General features: G+C 42.6%; 1 protein-coding gene across 1 annotated transcript; it reads right to left on the bottom strand.

Moving 5' to 3' along the window:
* Positions 1 to 27,819, bottom strand: STOM (stomatin). Its single transcript, XM_082842114.1, is given in 8 exon segments — positions 1 to 1,882; positions 1,885 to 2,076; positions 7,981 to 8,115; positions 9,094 to 9,297; positions 12,510 to 12,592; positions 13,618 to 13,690; positions 14,645 to 14,748; positions 27,714 to 27,819. Coding segments are annotated over 8 exon segments (930 nt in total). The 5' UTR covers positions 27,775 to 27,819; the 3' UTR covers positions 1 to 1,804.
* Between the last annotated feature and the right edge of the window lie 98 nt (positions 27,820 to 27,917).

The raw sequence follows: 27,917 nt of genomic DNA, 5'->3' as shown, positions 1-27,917 counted from the left end.
TGAGTAAAAGTGCAGTTTATTATGTACAGCATTGGAAAGGGAGGCCACCTGGGAAAAACTCTCGTACTAACACTGTCATCCTAGAGCTCCTTCTATGCCTCCTCGCTCCCAGGCAATTTAATTCCAACCTTTTGGACTATGAATCCACAAGGCAGAAGAGCGAAGGTTGTTTGGTATCTGGAGATAGACTCAAGGAACAGAAAGCACTGAACCTCTAAGTCTGACAAGAGATTTTCAGCCAGGATATTTGTCTCCTGGTCCTCAGTGGTCGAGGGTGAGCCACCTCACAAAAGAGACAAAATCATTATTTAAAAATTCAAAATATAAATGCAGCTTGAGTTCCAAGCCAGAATGCTCTGTATATGGTATATCTAATGAACTCTACCAGGCACCTGGATCCACGGTGGTTCAAGGTTTTGTAAAATAACCTTAGAAATGGGCTGTCAGGAGGGGACTCCCGTAGGCTGGGATTTGACAGAGTGACCCAGCTAAGGACAGATATGAAGGGCAACTTTGGGTAAGGAAGCTGCTATTCTTAGACTTTTCTAGGTGAACTCAGAGCTTCAAAGAGGAATTGGTACAAATGTCACCAGGAGGCTTTCCAGACCAATAGAAGAATGCCAGGCTACTTGGCTTCACAGGCATTTGTGAAACGGAAGATGCTTCTTAATATTACAGCAGTGGTGGTTCAGAAGGGCTGACCACTTCCTCCTTCAGCATCACCATATACGACAGAAAAAAATAAAATCACCAGGGAAATAAAAAGGATCTATACCTATACAGATATGCTAAGCTTGAGAGCATCTTCCCAAGCTCCTTGGATATTGTGTGCCCGAGAGACTATGAATTCCTTCTACTACTTAATGAATGGTAAGGTAACCAAGATAGCTCACAGTGTACACGAGTCGATAGCATGCAGACAGTAAAATATAATGGTTTTCTGAAGATAATATTTTTTTAAAGTATTAGTCCCTTAAGCTATTCAAATGGGTATATAAACAATGGCTTATAGAACTTAGGGAAAATTTTATTTAAAAAAATCACAACTATTTAGAACCTGATATATGAAAATAGGCAAAAGTGAGGAAAAAAAGCACTTTTGTGACAAGTGTTTAGCTGGTTTGAAAGACCACAGAGGAATCATTTACTCATAAAGGGGCTCAGAGAAGTTAAAAAAACAAACCACCCATGTTATTTTAAAAGGACGTCTACAGCAATGGATTTAGAAGTCTTTCAAGGGTTAGGGTCATCATTTTCCTTGGTCTTCCCCTTTTTCTCCAGTGCTAACAGGTACTGGCAAGGACATGTCTACCCTTAAGTAAGGATTATTTTGCAGCATCGGGGGTGTGGGTGGGGCAGTTTGAGTTTAGAAGGTAAACTGATGTTAGGGAAATTTCCTTAGCTGAGACTCCCCGGAAGTAAGGCACATGTGGCCCAGAGAAGCTGGTTGTAGCCCGAGGTCACTGTTCTCTGCAAAACATTTGTCCAGCCAGGGTGTCGGGTTGGGATGATAGTCTGCCTTCCTCCTTTTGGCCTGGCTGCTGACAGAGGGCACAGAATGACTCAATGAGATTCGAAAGAAGATGGATTTAACCTATCGCATAACAATCTAAAAATACGAACTTTGAAGTATTTTAGAGTGAGAGATTATCTTACATAAATCATCACTCTCACGTACTATTTACAAGCTAACAACCTTCATCTGTGGCTAGCTAGGAGCACTACACGTTCTAAGAACATCACACTCAACATATGGAAAAAGGAAGGGAGGGAAGAAAGTCAAGGTTCCCACCCTATTCCCTCCTTATGGGTTAGAGGCTGGTTTGGTCCCCACTTCATCCTTAGGAGGGAAGAGCTCATCGCTGCATCGGCCTACATGGCTCACTGTTTTGCCCCCATGATGCCTTGCAGCATATCTATGGGCAGAGGGAAGACGATTGTCGAGTTTTTCTCAGCAGCAATGGTGGTCAGTGTCTGAAGGTACCGGAGCTGAAGGGCAGCAGGAGATTCGGTGATGACCATGGAGGCTTCTTTCAGAGCCCTGGATGCATTCATTTCTCCCTCAGCTGCGATGACCTACAGAACAGTGGCAAGGAGGAGTCAAACCAGAGAACACGGGCGGGTGTTGAGCAGTTCAAACCGGGGTACGTCTAGCTCAGGTGGTACACAGAGCCTTCCTGAGAGTCAGCCAGAATAATTCTAAGGAAATCAGTTTCCAGACTCAGTTCCTGTGTGTTCTTTCTCCTGTAACTGATTTGCGTGAGTATGTGCCCGAGGGCAAGACATTCTCTTTTACTATTTATTGCCTTTCTCCCATTTCTAGGGCACCAAACAAGGGGACAATTCAGAATACTGTGTAGGGGCTGAGAAAGTGAATGACCCCAGTGACTGGATACAAAGCCTTTTGCAAGTCAGACGGATTTCCAATGCTTTGATTTCAAAGAAAGGGAAGAGGACCTTATTGTACTGCAAGCGGATGGATAATTAAAAGTATTTTTTGATGAAAGATCACTGTAGGATTTTTTAGCACGTAAATTCAGAGGGAGTGCTAAGAATTGTATAAAGTTACTTAAAAAAAAAACTTCCAATTCCATCTACTTATTTATATAAATAAGGTTTCTTACTCCTTATACCTGTAAAAATGAAAAGTAGAATTGATGCTGAATATTGTCTTATTCTAGCAATAAGTAACAACCATCTACAAAGACATGGATTCATTCCTCATTCATCTCATTGAGACCCTTGCTTGTAGTCAGAGAAATTTTAAAAATATTTTAACTTATATACTAAATGTGTTCCAGAAGGGTGAGAAAATAATTCATGACAAAATACATTATATTAGGAAAAGACACTGTGGGGGAGGTGGAATGGAAATAAAAGTTCAAGGAGAAAAAGAAAAAATGAAAAATTCCTAATGGCTAAAAGAACTTATTCTTTCATCATTCTATAAAACAGAGGATGAAATCATTACGTTATCGAAATTTCACTGGCTACATTTAAAAGAATGATGTTAACAGTTTCATTTCAAAATGTCAATTTTTAAAACATGCCAGGACTTATATGCTTGACAAGTATATACATTCAAAATGAAAAATTTTACATGTCTATTTAAGATGTGAGATGGGACGTAGAGTTTTTCTAAATTCTTTGAGGGGTTATATGAGCAAAAAGTTTGAAGATCACTGGAGTGGTGGGGACGGCAGGGGCGATGGAGTCTGGATGGTCTTAAGCTCAAATCGCAAACCTAACCCTTCCTAGCTGAATGTCCTCAGAAAGGTTACAGTAAGTCCCCCACAAACGAACGAGTTCCGCTCTGAGAGCACGTTCGTAAGTCCAATTTGTTCGTAAGTCCAACAAAGTTAGCCTAGGTACCCAACTAACACAATTGGCTATATACCGCTGCTTCTACACTTGCTTCCAGACATCCTGGGCTTGAAATAAAGATACTGTACTACTGTACTCTATACAGTACTGTAACGTACACAAAAGCACAACCACTTGTAGAGGATGCACGCACACGACAACGTAACCCAGACACGTGAACTAACTTATGTCGACTGGACACGCACTAACGCACGTTTGCATCTTTGAAAGTTCGCAACTGGAAGGTACGTAACTTGAAGGTTCGTATGTAGGGGACTTACTGTATTTAACATTCTGAGCCTCAGTTTCTTACTCTTAAAATGGGATAGCACCTACCTCACAGGACCATTGTGAGGAAGACAGAGAAAGTCTATTACATGTTGAGTGTATAAACGGAGGCTAATTATGTAGGAAGGGCAAGCGCCAAGTCAAGACCTAATTTTTGGATCCACTTACACCCTAATTCCTAAAAGATTCAAAGTCAAATCAAGGCAGTTACTTCTAATTCGTAATCCTAGGAGAAGAGGTGTAAACATACCATAATCCTCAAGACTAAAAGGGTAGTTAGGTTGTTCTCCCAGGGATCTCAAAACATTAATGGTTCTTAACACTGCTGTGAATATCAGAATTGAAAGCAATAGTCTTATGACCAGTACAATTTCATTGACGTATACAGTAAATGTTGGGGGCCCCCCAGGTGTCAAGCCCTGTGAGGGGCTAGGGATAGAGGGGGACTCCCCTGCCTCCCTCAGCTCCTGGCCAAGTAGGGGAGACAGACTGGAAGCAGATCATTTCATTCCAGTGTGACAAATGCTGACAGAGACATGTACAAATGCCGGCACTGAGAGAAGCTGAACATTACAGGACGAAAGCCTTGCTGTCTGGATTAAGATGAGAAAGAATATTTCAGACAGAACACATGAAAAGGTACCGAGGTGTAAAAAAGCTGGTGTATTCCAGGATCCTGTAAGGGGATGAGCACTATGGGGAAGAAGGAAAGGTAGGGGATGAATGAGGCAAGGTGGGAAGGTGGGGGGTGAACGGGGCAGAGGGGAAGGTGGGAGACGAATGGGACAAGGTGGGAAGGTGGGGGGGGGGGAATGGGGCTGGGTAGGAAGGGCAGCACAAGCTCGGGTGTTCGTCTTCATCCCGGAGGCGATGGGAACCCTCATCAGATCTAGTTTGAGCAAACACTCCGACAGATGTCTGAGCATCAGTAAGAGAAAAGACGGAGAGGGAGAGCTTTCAGAGTGATTTGGTGCCAGTCACCGGCAGTGGGGATGGAGGAGGAAACGGACTGGGGCGCTGCTCAGGAGGGAGACTCAACAGTGTGGGGCAGACTGGGACGGGACCAGAGGGGCACAGAGGCTGAGTCCAGGTTCCTGGATTGCGGTGCATTCGGTGAGACAGGGGATACTTACTGGGAGATGGAACCCAGATTAGAGGATAAAAACCTAAATTTATCAAGGCAAACCATTATGCCCTACTAGATGTGTGAGAAGGGGCCAGTGCCAGCCATACTGAAAGGGACTCCGGGAACTGCCCTCCCAGGCAAACAGAGAACGCACAAGCCGACCCTGCCACGAGAATGGCAGGCTCTGATTTTCTTTCCACGTCATCTCAGATGCCCAGTTAGGTCCTTTTCTCTGTCTGGACATGGACCAACTGCAAAGATAGCTCATCTCCCACTACCAATCAATACACCATCTCTTGGCTGGGAAGCCAGACCCACCCGGCTGTCTCACATTTTGTTAATAGAAAAGCTGCTCTGAGTGAGCTGCCCAAGAGGTGAACACAATACCACAGGCTGTGTCTAACACAGGCCAAGCGGGCACTGTGGGTAGGATGTTAGGAAGCGACGCAAGCTACCCATGGGTGTGTGCGCCTTCTGCAAAAAGTGCAGTAGTCGCCTGTCAATCTGTACTTCATCTTTACAGACCGTCGTGTCGAAAGCTGGCATTTTCAGGTACGTGGGCCGTCCTGCTGTCTCCTCCTGGGGCCTAGGGGGGGCTGCTCTGAGGGAAGCGCCCAGAAAGGTGACCTGCATTCTTGCACCCCACCCTCTCAATTATTAGATGAGTAGCCCCAGAGATAGGAGCCTGAAAGCACATGCCAGGCACTCTTCTGAGAACCGTGAAAAAGGAAATAAGGGAGAATTTGCAAGCACGGAAGACATTCCATTTCCAGTCATTAAGAGTTGGTCTGAAAACTTTAAAAAGAGGTCCCCCTGACGTATCATAACACGTTCAGGAGAATCTGTCCTCTTTTGTGACCTTTCTTCTCACAATTACGCTTGTGAGCACTTACACGTTCATCTCTTTGCTGTGCAGTACACCTTCGTATGAACCACATGTTTATTTACCCATCCAGCTAGCAATGGATATGTGGGTAGTTGCCAGTCGGGGGTAATTACAAAGTGCTGCTGGAGTACTGGAGTGAACACTCCAGCACGTGCCCTTTGTTAAACAAACATGTGCATTCCTCGCAGATACAGACAGACAGACAGTTCTCCAGAGCGGCTGTACCGATCTATATTCTCACCAACAAAACCTCCTCCCTCGCCCACACTTGGATCTTTTGTTTCCTTTTTTCTTTTTTTAAGCCATTCTGGTGCATGGTTAGCGTGGCATCTGCTTGTGACTTGCATTTGCATTTCCCTGACGGCCAATTAACTTGAGGAATTTTTCTCTGAAGTCTCTTCATCTATAGACTCTCCCACCCTTTTCCTCTGCAATTTATTTGTTGAAGAAATGGTGACCCCTATTTCCCTGAGAACTTGAGTACAGGGCCTTATGGCTGTTGCGGGGTTACTGTACCTTATGGAAGGATGAGACTCATGGTGATTCTGCGTGTTAACCGCAACCTTAAAGACAGCCTCACCCAAGTGAGAGCACAGTAGTTCAGAATTCTAACCAGCTTCCTTTATCTCTTCTTATTGTTAGAAAGGGAAGTCAGGAGTTCTCTTTCTTAACTGGTGAGAATGCTGGTAGAAGAGACTCGGTCCATCCTGGAAAGTCCCAGAAGAGGCAGTGGGGAGCAGAAGAAATTCTAATCTCCATGGTCACTAATCAACTGTGTGCTTTTCAGGGAAACACATAACTTTTCTGGGCTTTGACGTTTTCATCTAAAGAGTGAGATGGCAAATAAGTTTCATGTTTAGGGCCAATTCCAAGCAGTTGCGGGTTGTCACCTGGAGTGTTTCAGCACTGTTCTAAGGTCAAGTCAAGCTCAGGGGAAAACGGTGCTGTGGTTAATTACTGGCCTGGGAGCCTGAGGGTGGAGTGGCAGCCTCTGGGCCAGGTATTTGTCACCTTCAGAAGATAATCCCTAAGGACCCTTCAGGCTCCGATACTCTACGTATTCTATGTATGATAAATTCTATTATTCAATATGGTTTGGAAATGGGGCTTTTGGTTAATGACATATTCTAGGTAAAAGCGATTCCTAATCTTCCAAATAACTAAATTATAGTGGGGCATATTTAATATCATTAACACAAATGTAATTTAATCTTCTAAATAAAATATGATGGTTTGGAGAGAAAGTACTTGAGGGTGTTGTAGTGTTATCACAAGCATCAATGAACACATCAGGCAAATCTAAAAATCCTGGTCAGTAGAAAATTCTGGATGCAGTGTGTCAAATGAACTACTATTCTATTTGGTGCTGGCTAAAAAATTATAGTGACCAATCCGTAGCTTACAGGGCATCCTAACAGAAGGGCAGGGTTCTGTGGTTAGCCAATTATCACCAGTTACTACTGTTTTCTAACGGCAACAAATTGGTTCGCTCCTGGTATCCTAGGAGATCTGTCACATCCACAGCAACCACTCCTATGAAAACTATCCCTCTTCCTCCACCCATTCATAGGTAAGGGGCCGTGGGACCTTATTAGGATCTTTGAGTGAAGTTGGACTGAAAAGAATCACTCTGCTGTGAATTTGGAATCGGGGCTGGTGTGTCTCCTTCAGCGTTCAACTGGGGAGACGTGCACTTGGGACGTGCACTTGGGAGTCAGACGTGCACTTGTGACCTCGGGAGAGGCCACAAACAGAAAGAGAAGTGAAAAAAAGAGAAGAGGAGAGAAAGGAAGAGGAAACAGTAAGAAGAAAGAAGAACCTGGGAAAAGACAGAGAATGAAACAGAAGACAAAAATAAGGAAGGAATGAATGGTAAGCAAACTGATGCAATTGCCCATCTGCTCTGAAGTCAGAACTGTTAATGTGTCCTTAATAGGGGACTGGGAGAATAATGTATGGGATGTGCAGTTAGAACGAGGTAGATCTCTGTGTACTGCTATTCCCAGGAGATACTGTTGAGTGAGAAAAGCAAGGTGAAGAACAGTTATGTATTGTATGATCCCATTTTTGTAAACCAAACAAGCCAGTAGACTAACAACCTAGTCAAATAAACCCCAAATGGAAATCTTCCAGTATGTACACTAAGCTGTTAAGAGTGCTGGCCTCTGGGGGAAATGTAAAGTGACGGGGAGAGCCTTCATCTTCACTGCTTCAGGATCGTTTCAATTTTTTACAACAAACACGTTTTACTTTGTGTAATTAAAAAAGAAAACTCAACAGGAAAAACAAACGGGCTACAAAAAAAAAAAAAGGTTACCTTGGCTCGGGCCTCCCGGGATGCCTCTGCTTCAGCAGCCATGGCTCTCTGGAGCTGCACAGGGAGCTTCACATCCTTAATTTCCACACGTTCCACCTTTATTCCCCAGTCATCAGTGGCATCATCCAGAGTAGTCTGTTAGGAAGAGAGAAGGAAGCTAGAAATGTTCAGCCCCCACCCGGTGGCCTAAGGTAGCTCTGTTCCTTGGGATTTGGAGCGGGAAAGGCACTGGTGGAGGGTTGCAGAGAGAGCAGTTATCCATGCAGGCAGGGAGGCTGAAGTGGGAGGCTGGGGTACTGGGGAGCGGATCCTGATCCTGTTACTAATGAGCTAGCGTGGGCTGGCAAACTTTTTCTAAAAGGGTCATATAGTGATTGTTAATTTTCAGTCTCTGTTGCAACTAACCCTACCCTTGTAGGTCAAAAGCAGCCATGGGTAGTACATTAAACAATGGGTGTGGCTGTATTCCAATAAAACTTCACTTATAAAAACAGGTGGCCAGCAGACTCCTGAGCCAACGTGACTCTGTGTGAGCCACGTTATTTCTTTGGGCTTCAGTATCCTCCCTTTACAACGGTAGGAATGAAATCATTCTATTCTATTTCATATGGTTGTTGTGGGCATCAAGTAAGACCAGAGATTTCACACACAGTGAAGTCTATACAAATAATAACAGTTCAGATTTATAGTACTTGATCTTTTCTGAACAAGTCAGGTTTGATTCGTCATCTGTTACGTAAGCAAGACTGGAAAGCGTAAGAGTTGCAAAGGCAGTCACGGGACTCGCACAGAATATGGCTTTAACTACACCTACGCTATCTTGCAGAACGGCCTCTGAACTATTAGGCTAAAGAAAAAGGTTAACACTAATTCTGGGAGAAAAAAGTACACACTGGAGGGAATTAAAAAACAATGCACACATCGGAGTGTTATTAACCCAGGAGCTAATTATGTGAAAAAAATCCCCTTCCACCAAGTTTGGGAAAACTTTTCTACAAAGAAGAAAAGGCCGGTGATTCCCCAACTTGACTTGATGAAAAGTTCTCAAATACCCATTGACCCTTTGCTTTATTTTCCAACTTCTGTGAGTTGCAGCACTGGTGCACTCCTCACCTGCATGTTGTGTGCAATTTCTTCCCTGTCGGAGAGGATCTGGGAAAGGTTCTTGGTGCCCAGGACATTCCTCAGAGTCGTTTGTGCCAAAAGACGGGTTGCTGAGTCAGCGTTGGTGATGTTCGCCACAGCTAGGGTAGCGTTCTGAACGCGGTAGTAGACCACGCCATCCACACTAATTGTCACTGAATCCTTAGTGAGGATCTACAACACAAAGGAAGCAATTTTACAACTGTCAACCACCTCTTTCTTTAATAAAACTGTAAGGAATGGTATGTGACAGAACACCTTAAAACACTAGCTGTCTTTAGTAAGTGCTGTTGACTAAATGTTTGTGTTCCCCCAAAATCCATGTTGAAACCCAATCCCCAATGTGTTGGTGTGTGGAGGTGGGCCTTTGGGAGGTGATTAGGTCATGAGAGTGAACCCCTCGTGAATGGGATTCGTGCCCTTAGAAAAGAGGCCCCAGAGAGATCCCTCCCCCCTTCTACCATGTGAGGACACAATGAAAAGACAGTGGAAGCAGGCCCTCATCAGACACCGAATCTGCTGGTGCCTTGATCTCGGACTTCTCAGACTCCAGAACTGTAAGCAATACACTTCTGTTGTTTATAAGCTACATAGTCTATGGTGGTTTGCTACAACAGCCCCAAGGGACTAAGAGAGCAAAGCATTAGAATGTTAACTATGTCTATAAAATTTTAACAAAGTACATTCCTTTATTTATTAATTCCATTCCTTCATTTGATCACTTAACAAATACTGAGACTTGGTAGCAGTTAGCAGCAGGCACTGTGCTATGTTCCAGGGATAAAGGTATGAAAAAACTTGGTTCCCACTTTCAAAGAGGTTGAGGAATCAAGGGAAGCTCTAAGGGACTAAGGATGGATAGTTTTAGGTGGCAGAGGTGATACATGAACTAAGTCTTGAAAAAGGAAATAAACATTTTCTGAGGATAGAGTGAAAGAGTATTCAGGGCAGAGAGAATAATGTGTGAAAGGAACAGAGGTACCAGGGAGCTGAGGTTTGATGAACTGTAAGTAGCAGAGTGTTACTAGAACAAAAAGTGAACGGAACTGTTTTCGTAGGGTGAGGTCAAGGTGGAAGTATATTTACAGCAGGCTACGTGGAAATGCTCAACAGGACACAATGAAGCAGTGCTTCCTATCACATTCAAGGGCAAAGTCCTTGCTTTGGTGTAAAGCCCTTTGACATCTGCCCTCTGCCTTCATTCCTCCCCACTCTTGCACACACTCTATGCTAGATGACATGCAGGTCCCCACATGCACCATGTTCCATGCCCCAGGCCTTTCTGCAGATGGTCCTCTCCTTGCATGTCCTCCCTTCTCTCTCCCCCACGGCTTCAGGCTGGAGTGTCCTTACTCATCATTTAAGACACAGCTCAAGTGTCCTCTTCTCTATGGAACTTCCCTGATTCACTCGGCAGAGTTAAACACTCTTTCCTTTGCCCCTTCACTGCAGTGACATGATTTACCTACATCATCACTTCTCTGTTAGACTATGAATGTCCTGAGGGAAGTTTGTCTTTGTATCTCTAGCACTGGCAGAGCGCTTGACACACAGCAGGTAGTCAGTAGACAAGAGATGAACGGGACTGAAACGTGGTCCCAGGAATACAGTGAGGGATGAAGAGTGGGAGTGAGAGGGTCAGGAGACCCCAACTATAGTTTCAGCTCTGCCGGCACCTCCCTCGGTGACCTCCAGCGAGGCCTTTAGACTGACTTAGCGATTCCTCATTTGTGAGATGGGGCTAATAATACGGCCCAAGTCTATGCAAATTTCTCTGAAGGTCAAAGAAGAAGATGTTTGGAAACGAAGCCCTTTTGCGAGTGTAAAGAGCCATGTACGTGGAAAGTAATAAAAACAATGATAGTACATAGCAGTTTAGTTCTGCAAGGCATCAAAGCAGTAATCCTTTTTTTTTAGTAACCTAAAAATACTTCTAACCTGGAAGAGAAGTGGGGGATTTGTAAATAGATACACAGTGTATTACCATCTTGTGTGAAAATTAATCTTTTCCTACGATGTGATGGGAAAATGTGCATCGTTTCTAAATGAGTTCTTGCCACTGTGACTCTGCCACAGCTGGTGCTTTGTAAAGTTGCATCCTCGCTATCTACTGATTATTGTAGGCGGAGTGTTTTATCTCCCTTCGCAGTAAGTTCACAGGGGATCAGAAAAAGGACTGCTTGCCAAATTCCAATCCGCTCTGTGTTTAGAAAGCAGCTGGAAGGCAGAAGCTCACAGTGACCCTGCCAGACGCCTGCCACGTTTACAGAGGAAAGTGCCAGGAGAATTCCCCGCTGCCCTGAACGCTGCCCTGAACGGGGCTCCTAAGGGCCAATCTTCCACGCAGAGAATACAGCAATGCTCTCAGTCTTGTTCTTGTGGGTGAAAATGATTTCCGGTTTCACCTGGTATGTGTGGATTATGAAGTCTGACCTCCCTAACTACTTGGCTCAGTGCCAGCAGGGAAATGCCTGAGCTGGTTTCTGGATTTTGTGACAAGGCTCCACCACGCTGCTGAGTACCTGGCCTGTGGCCAGAAAACACTGGCCGTTTTCTTCTGTCCCTCCCGTCATCATGTTTTTAGGCTTTCTATCTGCGACGGTTATTACAACTCCTTAGACACGAGTGCCAGGATGGCCATCACTGCGTCAAGGGCCAGGACGGAGCTGCTGTAGGAAGCACTTAGCATGGAGCTGTGGGGAGAGCACTGCACAGGGAATCCGAAGGGCTGGCTTTGAGTCCTGACTCCACCACTGTAGTTTGGAGGAATTCCTCCGTCTCACTGCAACCATCTACTTTCTGGGTTCTGCTGTGCGTTTCAATGGTGATTTGTGGAGCAATTTGAAAAAGCCTGAAATAATTACTAATATAAAACATTATATGCTTATCTAAAGTACCAAAGGGGCAGTTTCTAATTCTTTGGCTTCTAACCAATTTATTTAGAATACAGTCAAGAACCGTAAGAAGAATATCGTATCAGAAACCCAGAGAGGAGAAGTGTGGTAGTAAAAATGATGACAACGGTGATGACAGTAATATTATACTTACATTAACATGACAGTACGTTTTGTAATAATAGTAACGACAAGCACTTTCATAGCACTTACTACCTATCAGCCTCTGCTCTAAGCACTTTACATAGAGTATCTCATTTATTTCTCACAAGAACCATATAAAGTAGGTCCTGTTATTATAACCTCTATTTTATAGATGAGGAAACAGAGGCACAGAGAAGTTAAAGAACTTGCTCAAGGTCACACAGCCAGAAAATGGTGAGGGCAGACAGCCTCCAAAGCTGTGCTCTGACTACTGTCCCCTGCTGCCTCTCAACGCCAGGCCCCTTCCCTGGTGATAGCTCAGTTACTCACAGCAAAAGACAACCTTACCTCCTGAGGAGGAATATCAAATGAAATAGTTCTCATGTCCACTTTGATGAAGCTGTCAGTGCATGGCAGAATAAAAAACAAACCTGCAACAGAGACATACACGAGATTAGAGAGAGACACCAGCACCTGACCAGCTCACCGCACCATTCAGTTCTAACAGAATCAACCTGATAAACCGAAAGAAAGCAGTTCACCTCAGTGAATGAGCCAGAAGCCAGGAATGTCATCCTTGACGCCCGCTCTTTCTTCCCACATCTAACAGTCCCCACAAGACCTGTGGATTGCATCTCCTTACTTCACTGTTACTGTCGCCCATTTGTTTTCCCTTAGACCAACGCAATCACTTCCTAAGTCATCTTTCTAATCCTTCTAGTTTCTCTCCTATGAACCAACACAAACCCCTGAACAAGCCGTACAAGGTCCTGCACGACCTTGACCCCGCTTACCTCTTCACCCACTACGCTCTCCTCCCGTCCTGCACTCTGGCTGGGCCGCCTGCAGTTCCCTGAGCCTACAATGCTCTCCTCTGCATTGCTCTGCACATATTCTGTGCTGGGAACACCTCTCCCCTGCCTCACACCCTTTCCTGGCAAGATGTCACCTCCAGAAAGCATCCACTAGTTGGGGTCATCACTCTTCTCTGGGTTTCCACAGCCATCTGTGACTGTTTGACCATAATACTTATCACGTGGGATTGTAACTACCTGTTTCCTTGTTGGTGTCCCACCTCCAGGCAGTAAGATCCTTGAGGGCAGGGACTGTGTTTTCATCTCCCTTGAATTCCCAGAGCCTAGAACTCAGTGGGAGCTTAATCGAAGTTTGCCAAAAATAATGACTGAAAGCATTTATTTCAGTAGGGACTCTCACGCTCTAATTTCGATAGCTGCGGCTATTCTTGGCCTAAGATAAACTTATCAACTCAAGTAGGAAAGGGAGGGGAGAGGCAGGAAGGAAAGGGTAATTTCTGGTAGGCAGCACTGCTATTGTTGCACAACTTCTGCTATGAGAACTCTCTTCTGAGTCAACAGAGACCCTCATAAGGGAAATCACATCAGTAAAAGGACGAATCTCGTTCTCCAGGCAAACAGTTCAGAATCCTACTACTGACCAGGTCCTTTGGCGCCTCCTTGTAAGATGCGACCCAGTCTAAAGATGATGGCTCTTTCATATTCTTTTATGATCTAGATTAAAAGCACAAATAATAATTTAACATGAGGAGTACAAGTATTTATATGCATAGCTTTTAAAATACATATTTCTGCTCTAAACAAGTGAGATGCCTCTATTTTCTTTTCTTCTCTATAATCCAGATAATAGCTATAGGTAACATGGTTAATGTTTAATCATCCCTGCCAAAATAACCAAGTTATTTACTTTTATTATGGATCATAAAAGAAATAGATACTCCTTGTATAAAATCCAGAAAGTATAGAAGAGTATACAGAAGCAAATCCACGCTCCTCAGCTGTTAACATTATTATCCAGATACTCATGCATTGTCAATACAGGAAAAAAAGCGCTAAAGTCCTCATAGTTTGTCTTCTGATTCCTTAAATTATAATAGTAACATAATCTGAAAATTCTTAGAGCATATTTTCTCTTTTTAGGAATATGAAAATGATAGTCATTTATCACAGTATTAATAACTTTATAGACATTATTAACGTTATTAATGTATTACTAACACTTGCCAGGTGTTGTGATAAGTACGTAATTCATTTAATCCTCACAACAGCCCTATAAGGCAGGTGTTGCTATTTCCTCACATTATACATGGCAAAGGTCACACAGTAAATAATGGCATCAGCAGTCACACCTCAGCATCCTGACTCTGGAGGACTTGTTCTCACAGGACTACCCCACATCCCTGACTCCAGAAAATTTTAGATGGTGATCCCTACTTTAATCGTCAGGAGGGGCTGACTGGGCAGTGGCTGAAAAGAAGTCTTAAGATTCCATGATAATTGGTGACTAGAGTTAAGAATTATAGGCCAGTATGGTCTCTCTCTCTCACACACACACACACACACACACACACACACACACACACACACACACACAAACACACACACACACAGTGGGCTTATGTACTTAGGAGTTGACCCCTTTCCAGATGTTGATGAAATATTCTTTACCTTTATGCACATCCATATTGACAATGGGAAAGTTAAAACTGTGAACAAGAATGATATGGCCACCAAAATCCATCCACAAGGTCCCAGGCCTGCACTGGGGCTATCTGTGAAAACCAAAAACATACAGCTCTTATCACTGTTCTTAGCATGGTCCCCCCATCATCCTCATCCTTGCTATTCACTGAACACCAGCTGTTTACATGTATTTTCCCATCGAATCCTCATAAAAACCTTGAAGTGCAGGTGCTACTTTCCCTAATTTTTAGTATGCAGTGAAGTGATAAAAGTAAGAGCCAATCCCAACTACCAAGAAGGTTACAGTTTAGCGGGCAAGACAGACAAACAGATCATTATAATACTAAGTGCAGATACAGTGTCCGTTCAGCATATTTTGAAAACACAGAATAGGGGTAACTCACACCATACCGTTGGGATGGAGGTGAAAGTAGGGTGGGGTGGGGCGGGTAGGCAATGGTGATGGTTGTCAGAGGGGCTTCTTGCAGGATGTAATGGTTAAGGAAAATACCAACGAAAAGGGGAAGGAGGGCAAAGTGAATTGAAGCCGAGGGTACAGCACAATTAAAGGTGAAAATCATATGATACACGCATATAAGCTCATTTAGGTCCTCTTCTTAAAAAGGCCACCTGTAAAATATCTCACTGGGTATATGCACAATGTATCATCCATATTGGTTCTGATTTCTTACTATTATGAACAATGCTATAACGAACATCTTCGTACATAGCTTCCCTCTCACATTTCTAATAGTTTCCCTTTTCTGTAACATGGAATCGTTTTATTCCTTCTTTTTTTTTTTGGCTGCGCCATGAGGCTTGTGGGATCTTAGTGCCCCGACCAGGGATTGAACCCGCACCCTTGGCAGTGAAAGCGTGGAGTCCTAACCACTGAACCACCAGGGAATTCCCCGAAGTAGCTTTTGTCTGATCACAAAGATAATACATGCCCCACTGCAGAAAAATTTAGAAAAGTATAAGAAGGGAAAAATCATTCAATTCAGAGATGATAAATATTCTTCCAAACTCTTTCTATGTGCATGCATTTTTCGAAGTAAATAAATAAAATTTGTCACCTATGTTTCTCCCCTCTAGGTAGTGTTCTTTCACCTTCTTTTTTAGCCTGTCGCTATGCATTTGTGCTTCTTCTGTTTTAGTTTTAATTTTTTATCAGTTAAACTTGCATAAAGTTAAAAAAGTCAAACAGTTCCACGAGTACAAGAGGGCAGTCCCCTGCTCACCTCTTGCAATTTCTTCTACTCAAGGCAACCGCTCTTTCGGCTGAGTATTGTCGTATTTAACCCCCCTGTTTCTAAATAATACACTGGTTTGGTTATTTGTTGCTTTTTTCCGTGTTGAGCTTTATCTGTTGACTTTCTACCCCTCCCCCCCACATAAATATACCCATCCTTGGAATTGCATCATAATTTTGGTTAGATCAATATCAAATTTTATATTTCATGAATATGCAAATGCCATTCAGAGCTAAGCCACGTAGTGAAGCATAATTCGTTTTCTTTTCCTGTACAACTTTTTTTTTTTTTCCTGGAGTCAATGTCTGTCTTTTTCCCCTCTGCTTAGTTTTCAATGTACTTATTGATTCAACCCCAAACGTTTCATCAATCGTCTACACCTCCTTTCAGCAGGCTCAGGTATTCTACCAATTTCACCTTCCAAAGAAGAGTCTTGGAGTCGTGTCTGGACCTATTCATGTTCCTGGTGCAGCAACCATCCCTCTGATCGCCTTTCACTGTCATCCTGGGAAACTGCCTTCCCTTCCTAAGTTGTGTTTCCCACTCCCTGTGTCCGATGTCTTCCTCGTTTTTAGTTTGTTTTTCCTTTCTGTGGGGGACAGAGGGACTGAATAGGCCGAGGGATAGATCGCTTTTCTTATCAACCACAGAAGGCGTCTGCTGTCTTTCCAGGAGCTGTTTTAATAATGGGAGGGAGGGAGGTGGTCAGAGGGAAAGAGGTAGGCCAGGCATGGGTTACTACTCAGGTCAGGAGGGGCGAAGACAGCAGCAAGATGGGGCTTTGAATAAACAGGAGGCCAAGAAAGAAGCAGAGTGACGGCTGGGAGCACGAAGAAAAGACACACGTGGGTGTCCAGGTCAAGTGCTCTAAAACATAAGATGAAAAACCAGAAATACACGTGAGTACTTTGGTTATACACGACTTTGTAGTTTTCCGATCCTGTGTCACAGTGTCAGGTTAACATCCTAATGCGTACTTAAGTAAAAGTGAGCTAAGTTAATCCTGGAGGCTTCTAAGTTATCATTCTGAGGGGTACGGACATGTTCAGTGAGAGAATACTCCAAGCAATGCCACTTCTCCACAGGTGGAGGAGTCCTATCAGGTGCTGTCATAACGGATGTGAATCACAGCAGCCTTTTTAGACAGTTTGTTATACTTCATGCACTGTAATAAATTACTTTAGACACGTATCTCATTTACTCCTTACAAAGCCCTGGGAAGTTAGGTGTTTTTAATTCCACTGTACAAATGAAGTAACTGAAGCAACATCTTTCCCAAGGTCACAAAATGGAGGACTTGGGATTCAAACACAGGTCTTCTCACTCCAAAGGCCATGTTCTAAATCAATTCACTCTTTGACCCTTTGCCTCTGAATTAAAAAAAAAAAAAAAAAATCCTTATTAAAGAAGTTGTTGTGTTTGGAGCACTTCCTCAAGACAGAATCCAAGCTGGGAAAGCATGGTAGGAGTTCCAAGAATGAATCTGATATTCTTACAGAGGAAGCCCCCTTAATTCCAGCTGTGCCTATTTATAGCAAGAGACAGTCTCAAGGCTCATTGCCAGGCTCAGGTCTAGGTTTCCAAAATGAAAGGAATTCCAAACAAGGAAGAGATGGGCCACAAATACTTATCTGACAGCATTTGGTGCTTTCTAAAATACTGCCCCAAGTCTCCCATATTCCAGGCAAAGCTCTGTGTCCTGAACTGTAATAGATGATAAACTCCCCGAGGGCAGGGATGTTTCTTTTTTATTTTTATATTCTCAATGTCTAGCACAGTACCTTGCAGAGAGTGGATATAAAGTACTTAGCCAGCTTTCCAACTAGATATGTAATTTCTTGTGCATTTATATCCCTTATTAGATGAATTTCCTGAGAATAGGGAATGTTTAAGTTTCAACTTTCTGTGACTTCTTAGTTGTGCGATCTTTACCTCTCTGAACCTTTGTGTCCTTACTTGAAATAATCAGACTGGCCTTGCAGGACTGAGGCAGTGCTCAGTAAACACAGATGACAGTTTTCTGTCATTCTCCTATTTCACGCAAGTGTTCAATTTCCATGATGAAAAATGGGAAAATAGGTGGCTTTTACCCTTCTTGATAAAAGCCTCTGAAACTACTTAATTTTTCCCTCACTTCGTGCCTCCCTCCTGCCAGGCTAGGCCTGGACATTCAAAGACCTTCAAGAAGCTGATTAGTGAATCAAATTATTAAGTTATTGAATTATTATCTACATAAGGACAAACGGGAAAGTACAGCCCAGGTTTTTTGTGCTCAATTTCCACTATGTTGTTGAAAACCCCAGATGAGTATATGGGATTTGAACGCAAATCAAGAGGAAGAAGAAATTAAGTGGATTTTCTGAAAACTGGACTTGGTCTTTTTTTGCGGTACGCGGGCCTCTCACTGTTGTGGCCTCTCCCGTTGCGGCGCACAGGCTCTGGACGTGCAGCCTCAGCGGCCATGGCTCACGGGCCCAGCCGTTCCGCGGCATGTGGGATCTTCCCGGACTGGGGCACGAACCCGTGTCCCCTGCATAGGCAGGCGGACTCTCAACCACTGCGCCACCACGGAAGCCCTTTCACTTTTCAAATGCTCAGCTAGAAATAATCCGAGCGTACACACTGGAGAAATGGTGCTATTTCATAATATTCTAGTGCCTTTAAAATGAACCGATCCCATTCTCAACCCTGAAACTCTTCCCCACCTGGTTATAGCTTAAAAAGGTGCATAAATCACATTCCTCAGAGAGGTGAGGCTTAAACTCCACCAGGCTGTAAACAAACCCTTAGTCATTTCCGGTCAGTCCAGCCCAAAGAGGAAAAGAAATCTCAGTTACCCCCTCAAATTTTATGAAATTCATTTCCTTCAAGATTCCCACTTATTACCCTGAGGACTGAATCCTCCCTCCTACCTTTTTGAGGTAAAAGACAAATAATGAACAATAGGTATTTCTGAGACATTTTGGTTGATATACTTGTTGATACTTGCTGGGTAGGAACAATCTTAAAGATTAGGGATCCCATGATACTTGGTTGTAAATACTACTTTGCCATGGTTTAGAGTATTTTTTTTTTCTTTTACTACCAAACTCTTTCCTGAAAACTGTGGTAGAATAAAATTTTAACCAAAGCATGGTATTGAAAATGGATATAAGCCCATACATTAACATTTTTTAATTGAGCATTCAAATTGGGCTTACCTCCAGGAAACTAATGTAAATTTTTAAAAATATTACTTTTTTTTCTTATTTTAAAAGTAAAATACTGTCACTATAACATTTAAAATTATAGTTTAGAATAGAGGAAGAAAAGTAATCTATACTTTTATATCTCTGGATGGTGATTATTTTCTGCCTTGCTATTGGACACACAATATATATGTGTCCTTTTTTTCAAAAATGAAATAATGGTATACATAATAATTTTAAATCTGTTTTCCCCCCTATATTGTGGACATTTTTTCATGTCAGGAAATACTCTTTATTATTAAAGGTTGAATAATATTCTATCGTTCCATATGATGAACATTTAGGTTGTGTCCAGTTTTCTCAATTAGAAACTCTTTCGCTTTGAATATACTTTCAGCAAAGTTTCCATACATCCTTATTGTGTAAACTAATTTTGCTGAAAAGATGAAATTACACAATTCTTAAATTTCTCTTATTCTGGAGGTACATTTTATTAACACTAACCATTTATTAAATGCCTATCACACATCAGCCACAAGCTAACTCCATATATACATTATTTCTCATGTTTACAGAAATCTGTAAAGTAGGTATAAAATATTCCTTCCAGAGTCCCAAAGTACTAAAGCAAAAGAATTTCTGGGAAGAGACAAAAGAAAACAAAACAGAACCATGAAACAAATGGAAAAAACAAAACCAAGTTGTACAGTAATTTTTGTTGGGTTGGCTTCCAGACAGGCAGTAAAATATTCTTTTCAAGATTATAACAGGCATAATTTCAGAGTACTGCATATTGTTAATGATCCCATATCAGCTGATTTCCTTTACGGTTGATTGAATTTGGCACTACTAGAAATCATGTGAAATAATAAATTCCATTTACCATTGGGACTCTATTCTAAAGTTCAAAAGATACGGGATTTCTTCTTCAAGCAAAGGCCAGAAACATACCTTCACGCAGTATGTGAAAATCTGACTGAGTCATACACATTACTACACAAAGAAAAGGTAAGCCAAAGAATTATTGAAATACCAACATTTAAAGCACAATCTTTTCCTTCCTCTTTCCCAGTATACTGATGAAATGCTTCATGTTGTAAATTGCCAAAAACGTTGTTGTTTGGGTGGGGAAAGATAGCATGGCTAAGAATTTAGTCTCAAAAACACGTTATCTGGTTCTAATAGCAACTTTTAAGGGGCAATAGTAGGTCGAAACGAAAGGTCTTGGCATTTTTTGAGTTTTTCTTACAAGCATATATATTCAGCATACAAGTGTTCTTTTTGGCCACAACTACTCCTCATTGGAGATTCCATGTCAAGGTGTGGTAAACTTTTCCTGTAAAGGGCCACAGAACAAACACTTAAGGCTTTACAGGCCAGAAAGTCGGTCTCAACCACTGAATACTCTGCAAAAGCAGTCACAGACTATACATATATGAATGAACACAGCTGTGTTCCAGGAAAACGTAATTTATGAACACTAAAATCTGAGTTCCATATAAGTTTCAAATCTTCCTCTTTTTTAAAAAAATGTATAAATATAATAAAAACTATTCTTAGCTTGTGTGGCATACAAAGCAAGCAGTCGGCCAGATTTGGTCCACAGGCCATACGACTCATTCCAGTTCTACCTCATATAGTCATCTATTTGAGGAGGAGGACATTGTGAGTTAAAGAAGACATCTGATCTTTCTTCTGGCATTTCAAGTAAGGGTACAGTTCCCAGATTCCTAGTTTCTCTTCCCTTTGTTTTGAAACAAGGTCTTTAAAAGACCTGATAAATAAGAATTCAAGGCGGAAACAGGCAAAAGGGCAGATAAAATATTTTATTTGAATATATATACATCTTCAATTAATCAAAATTTTACTATAACTGAGTTTTTCAAATGACTGGGATTTTAGGAGAAAGACAGAGAAGGGAAGGAAACGATAGAAGAAAAGGCAAATAAGAGAAATGAAAAAAAGGAGTTAAGAGAAGAGAGACAACAAAAGTGAAGGCAGCATCCTGTAGAGAGAAAGATTCAAACAGGTAGAGGGGAGAAAAGCAGAGTTTAGCACATAGTAGGGTGTCAATAAACAGATGTTGAAAAAATGATGCTGTTTCCTTGGCAACCGCAACTTGCAGTTCATTGGGCAGAGGCTTTGAAAGCAAACAAGCACACACTATAACCCATCTTTCAAAAGACTATTTTAATTAGGCTTGGTTTACAGTTCTTCAAATGCCCTTATCCTTAAACCTCTAGGGAAGAAATTATGCTCTGGACTGGAGTGGCTACAGGCCAGATGGTATCAAGTTAAGAACCATGACTGAAGACCATAACTTTTCCACCCTATTATAAACCTGTAGATACTAGACTAAAAGAACTAGTACTGATGAAGCATTATGTGACTTGAATTACAAAACTCAAAATGTGTTTACCATGAGATAGTAAGGAGAGGAAATGGACTAGTCCTTTTAAGAAAGATTTTCAATAAAAGTTGAAATAAAGGGAATGCTGTGCTTAGCTCAAGAAGAATCAGGAGGGCTTCTCTGGTGGCACAGTGGTTAAGAATCTACCTGCCAATGCAGGGGACACGGGTTCGAGCCCTGGTCTGGGAAGATCCCACATGCTGCGGAGCAACTAAGCCTGCGAGCCACAACTGCTGAGCCAGCGTGCCACAACTACTGAAGCCCACGCGCCTAGAGCCTGTGCTCTGCAACGAGAAGCCACCGCAATGAGAAGCCTTCGCACCGCAACAAAGAGCAGCCCCCGCTCGTCACAACTACAGAAAGCCCACGTGCAGCAACGAAGACCCAATGCCGCCAAAAATAAATAAATGAATTTATTTTTTTTAAAAAAAAGAAGAAAAAAAAAAAAAAAAAAGAAGAATCAGGAAATTAAATAAATATTTTATTTCCCAAGCATTTTGAGGATTTTCTGTAGCTTTCCTTCATTCAAATATTTCTAGCCATAAAGCAGGAGGAAAAAATAGGTGAGACTATCATCAATGATTTTAAATTTGAACCCCTGAGTCTTTAATAGGGTCCCCTCTCCTAACCTATAGCACTTCACCCTCTCTAAACACTACTTATCATACTTGTAATTATCTTATTCAGTGTCTTCTTCATGAGATTTTGGTCTTGTTAACAGCATAAGGCTTCAGAGTTGGCTCTGCCACTTATTAGCTGTGTGATCTTTGGCAAGTGTCTTAGCTCTCTGTGCTTCACTCTAACCATCTAAGAAGAGGGCTAATAAGAGTACCCCCTCAAGGGTCAGTGTGAAGAGTTAAGTGAGCTATCATGGAAGACACCCAGTGCATAACAGATGCTTGAACAACATTTGTTAAGTAAACAGCTGTTGAATGAATTGAGTGATTCTGCTGGTTTTTGTTTGTTTGTTTTGTTTTGTTTTTGGCCGTGCCATGCGGCTTGTGGGATCCTAGTTCCCTGACCAGGGATTGAACCTGGGCCCTTGCCAGTGAAAGCGCAGAGTCCCAACCACTGGACCACCAGGGAATTCCCAGATACTGCTGTTTTCTGGGGAGGGGAAGAAAAGGCTGAGTATTACAGAAGATAAATGGAAATTACATGTCTGCATACAGGATCCCAGAATACAGTTCATCAATTTTTGGTGGTGAGCATGCTGTATGGTAGGTAGATAGAAACAGAAATACAATGTTGTATTCATGAAACTTATAAACCAATGTTACTTAAAAAAAAAAAAAAAAAGAATACAGTTCAGAATCGTCCTCTGTCCCAAAGCAGTGGTCATAATGCTTTCCCCAAATGTTTTCTTTCCTTTTCTCTTTTTAAAATCAGCCCTTTTCACCTGTGAGGTGAGAGAATTCAGGAAGGTAGAAGGATGGGCTGAATATGACCCATGTCTGGAAAGATAAAAATAGTTATGTTCAGAAAAACTGGAGAGAAAAACAATTTCATAATGTTATTAAGTTAATTAAATTTAGACTAGGCCTGAAATATAAACAGAACAAAACCCCCTCTACTTCTTCAGTTTTGTTTTTTTTTTTTCCAGCTCTTTTACTTGGATACCTTAAAAGTAACTATAATTAGGTTTTTCTCATAAAAGTCTTTGGAGGGCAACATCATTTTCATTAAATAATGGGAAACAGAAGCATAAGGAAACTAGATCATGAGGTTTCCAATTCTTCAACTGAGGCTGAGTAGCTAAACAGTGGCTAAGAGCTTGGAGTTTTGGTGCCAGATTTCCATTCTACCACTAAATTTTCTCATTAGTAACATGAGGGACGAGAACAGTCATTATCTTACAGGAGAAAATATGTAAAATGCTTGACACTTAGGAAGCGTTCAATAAATAGTAGCCATTATTATTATCAGAACCTTAAGGTCATTACTGATACAGTTTATAGGAATAAACTTTGTATTAAATGAATTGCCTTCTGGGACCTGAACACCATAGAGAAAATATTGACTAACAACCTGCTTGGGGACTCTGTCTTTGGAGGAGAAACAGACCACATTTGGGGAGGTAAGTTGGAGTCCCGAAGTTTCCTGGACCGTCTTTTATACAACTTTTTGTGCATAAATTTTAATTTCCTGTATAATTACTAGGCTTCCCGAACAGTCATTGTTAACCTTTTTATTCTTTGTTTTCCCCATTAAATAATATCTTAATAATTTACACTTTAAAGTTTCAAAAGTACATTCATATAAATTTTCTCATTTGATACTTAAAACCTTGGGAGCTAGATACCACAGTAAGATTAAGCCCAACATGAAGACGAGGAATTGACTCTGGAGACTGAGACTTCCCAAAGTGATGCTACTGAGGTCTCAATTCAGATCTTCAAATTGGAGATTCCACTCTCATTTCGCTATCCTATACCATCCTACCATCAGTGCATATCCACAACTAGGTAAGGCTGGTATCTAATCTTCATTGCTGATATTTTAGGACAGACACATTATTGCTCGTATCTTCAAGGCTAATCTAGAGTATAGAGGCTCAGAGTATAGACAAAGGTTCAAAAAGAATGGAGGAACGATTTGTGTGTCAACAGGCAACTGACACACACTTCCTTCTTTCTACTGTGACCTCTAACTGCTCTTTCCACACTTTCGTAAGTAAGAGGAGATTCTTTAAGTACAGTATATTATCGTAACAATTATAATCCCTTTATTAATAATATAAACCCAGACAGTCTATCTGTATGAGGAACATGTCCACACCCTAAAATCAATAGTTTGGGTTGTAACAAACTTAATAAAAATAAACTGTAAACAGAAAAACATCTCCACCAACGTAAGCCAAACATTTAACAACTTGATCTACTCTATGGGTGTCTTTATCTCCCTGCTTCCTTTTACTTTCAACAAATATTTTTGCAAATCTACTATGCACTTGACCCTGAACTTATTACAGTGATGAAGGACACAATCACTGCTTTCAGAAGCTCTCCTGGTCTAACAAAGGTGATTATAATTGATATTTATAATCTGTGCAATAAACATTATGACAGAGGTAGGCACAAGATGCCAGGCAGACACAGAGGAGAGGTGCTCATTTCTTCTGGTTACAGTAATTTTCAGGAAAACGTTTTCTCACATCTTCTTAAAAAACAGACTTTGAATCCAATCTTTATCACTTTATCAACATTAAAAATTTTTTTCTTCAAAGCTGACCAGGTGCTCAGTGACTCTGTCTTTTACAGTGTACAAGTTACACCATCAGGTGGAACCAATGACCTATTTAATTATAAAAAATTATATAAATGCCAACTTTTGTAGACTTGGTTGTCACTTGAGTTAATCTATGACCATTGATGGTTTAACTCAGATTAATTATTAAATAAATTACAAAGTTCTCCCCAATCTGGTCGGCTGTAACAACTGAAATAAACAAATCAGTCCCCTGATTCTGCTTATTTTCAGGCGTTCTTCCGAAGGGATTTATTCTGTTGACATGGCTCTTAATTATAACCATACATTTCTTTGCAATCCACCTGCATTATTTCATTAGAAAGCGAATGCACTGGCTTTAAGAAAAACTAGTCTTGCCCTAGGTTTGGTCATGTTTATGTTCCTAAGACTAATTATCAGCAAAATCCTAAAGGGGCAGTTTGGACTTTTATATTCCACTGCTTCTCTCAGAAGCAGCCCTCTGGAGCTGTCTAGCCAGGGGGTCTTGATTGAAGCCAGGTTCCTTTGGGTTTTATTTACTGTCTCTCACCTTCAGTGAAGTACTGATGTTTGACAAGTTCCTCCTTTTGGGTATGCAATTTGGAAGCAGCTCTAGGATAGGTAAAATGATTTGGAAAATCAGCCCAAGTTTGAACCTCGTTCACAGGTGTGGGTGATTTTTCCACTCTGAGCCTCCGTTTTCTTGCTGTAAAGTGGTAGATAATGACACTCTCCTTGTGGAGCTGCTAGAGGATTGCATTCGATAATGCTTTCAAAGCATTTAGGCTGTATTTGGCATATGGCAAGCACTTGATAAATTCTATTTAATAAATTCTAGTAGTGGTTTTCCTACCAGTGTCAGGTCTCTAAGGCGTACATTTTTAGAAAGGTGACAGCGGGACTTCCCTGGTGGCACAGTGGATAAGAATCCGCCTGCCAATGCAGGGGACATGGGTTTGAGTCCTGGTCCAGGAAGATCCCACATGCCGCGGAGCAGCTAAGCCAGTGAGCCACAACTACTGAGTCTGAGCTCTAGAGCCCGCGAGCCACAACTACTGAGCCCGCATGCCACGAGCCCGTGCTCCGCAACAAGAGAAGCCACTGCAACGAGAAGCCCGTGCACTGCAATGAAGAGTAGCCCCCGCTCGCCGCAACTAGAGAAAGCTCGCGCGCAGCAACGAAGACCCAACACAGCCAAAAATAAATTAAAAAAAAAAAAAAGGTGACAGCGACCAAGCAAAATTTTGTTTGTATATATAATTTTCAGAGGAAAGGGTGCACAGTTTTAAATAGATTTTTAAAAGACTTCTGTCTAAAAAGTAGTGTAGAACCAACAAAGAGTTTAGGCGTGAAAGCTGTTCTGTGACCATGAAACACAACTAACATTAAGTACAAAGATCATGTTTATTCCCAAAGAACTTCTACAGATTTCCCACTGCAGTTTCACCAAACTTCTAACATTGTCCTCACAGTCCTTTAGTTTCCCACCAGGACATCAGGGTACAGATGAAAGGATCCTGCCTACCTTCCCTTCTAGGAAGAGACAACTGACTATCAAAGAGGCCGGACTGCACAATTTTTATACCGGCAGGTTTTAGAATCAGTCAAACACAGATTTCAAATATGACTCCATTACTTATAAACTGTGTGACTTTAAAGTAATTTAACTTCTCTGAGTATCAGTTTCTTCAAGTACATCCTCTCTGTCACACTCCTGATTTGGGAAAATAACTGTCCAAGGTACAGAAAAGAGGAAATAAGATTTCTGTAATTCTTTTGATGTTCCTGGGGAGGAACTAAAGACAAAGATTGCTGGGGAAAGGAAAAGGGGACATATGGGATCGGTGGACAAGGCTGGCATTACAAATAATCAGAATAAATGAGTCCAGTATAGTGTTCTTTGTGGGGTGATGGAAAAGCCCACCCAGTCCCCTGAACTTCTTTCACTATGTCATTCTGTCTGAAATTCCATCCTTAGAAATAATTCCTTTGGATCACTAAGAGCCCCGGGGAGGCAACCAGTTCTCCCAAGTGGTTTATCGCCTCTCTTTATGAATCCCTCCTCCCCCGCAAGGATAGCCAATAAAGGTTCTAGGTGATAGCCCTCTCAAGGGTACTAGTCACAGGGCAACAAATTGAGTCACTCACACAATTTCTGCCTCAAGACTGGGAAGGCCCTGGTAGGGTGGGGAACTTACAGTTCCTTGTGAGGGACAAAAGTCCGGAAGGCGAGGTTTCTAGAACAAAGGAAGTGGATGGGGCAGAATGGGGCAGAAAGTGAAGCTGGAAAGAGATACAGGAAGGATGCTAAAAAGAGACTTCCTTCTTTTCTTCCGCAAATGTGTCGGAAACATGTGGCGAAACTACACAGGTCGGTCTTGGGGCTTAATAGGAAATTGGCAGGGGTGGGGGGTAGGTGTTCTTTCTAGTTCGGGAGGACGGCGGCGCACTCTGGGGGTGGGCGAGGTTTGGGTAAAGGAGCTGGCCTCCGATGGGGCGGGAAGGAAGGGGGAGTGGAGCGAAGACGCAGGCTCCCGGGTGTGGCGTGCAGGTCTGGGCCCGGCTCCACCACTCGCTGGCCGCCAGTTACTCAGGCACGTCCTCGTCCGCGTGCATGCCACGAGATAATGAGCGGAAAGCGCTGGCACAGGGCCTGGCATCTGGCAGCCGCTGGATAACGCGAGCCCCTGCTCTGGCTGTGGGCACTGGAGACGCGCCCTCTGTTGCAGGGTCCATAGTGTGCCTGGCACTGGGCTTGCACTCAGCACCCTAACATCCCTAAACCTGACCCCCAGCCCGCGAAGTAGGGCTCGTCATTCTCAGCGTACGAGTGGGGAAACCGCGGTTTTGAGCAGCGGTTGCTCGGCTAAGAAACATCCGAGACCTTCCTGGGACCTTTGGGCTAAGGCTCGTTCTCGAGAAGGTTAAGGGGCGGCGGGTGACCCCAAGGGCCTCGCCAGGGGCACAGGGCTCACCCGTGAAGGAGTCGGGAAGCCGCCGGGCTTGGGCTTCCGCTGATGGCCGCTTGTCAGACATGATGCCCGAACCGGAGTCGCTACTCTCAGGTCGCCGTAGCCAGGGCCGGAGCGGGAGCGGCGAGGAATGCCCGGAGGCGACCCAGGAGCCCGAGACCCAGCCAGCAGCCCCGCCCACTGCCCGCGGCCCGGCCAATCGACGCC

Source organism: Leucopleurus acutus (genome assembly GCF_964270905.1).
Source record: "Leucopleurus acutus genome assembly, chromosome: 7".
Taxonomy (NCBI): Eukaryota; Metazoa; Chordata; class Mammalia; order Artiodactyla; family Delphinidae; genus Leucopleurus; species Leucopleurus acutus.
The sequence above is the reverse complement of the archived record's forward strand: the minus strand, read 5'-3'. Positions and strand labels throughout refer to the sequence as shown.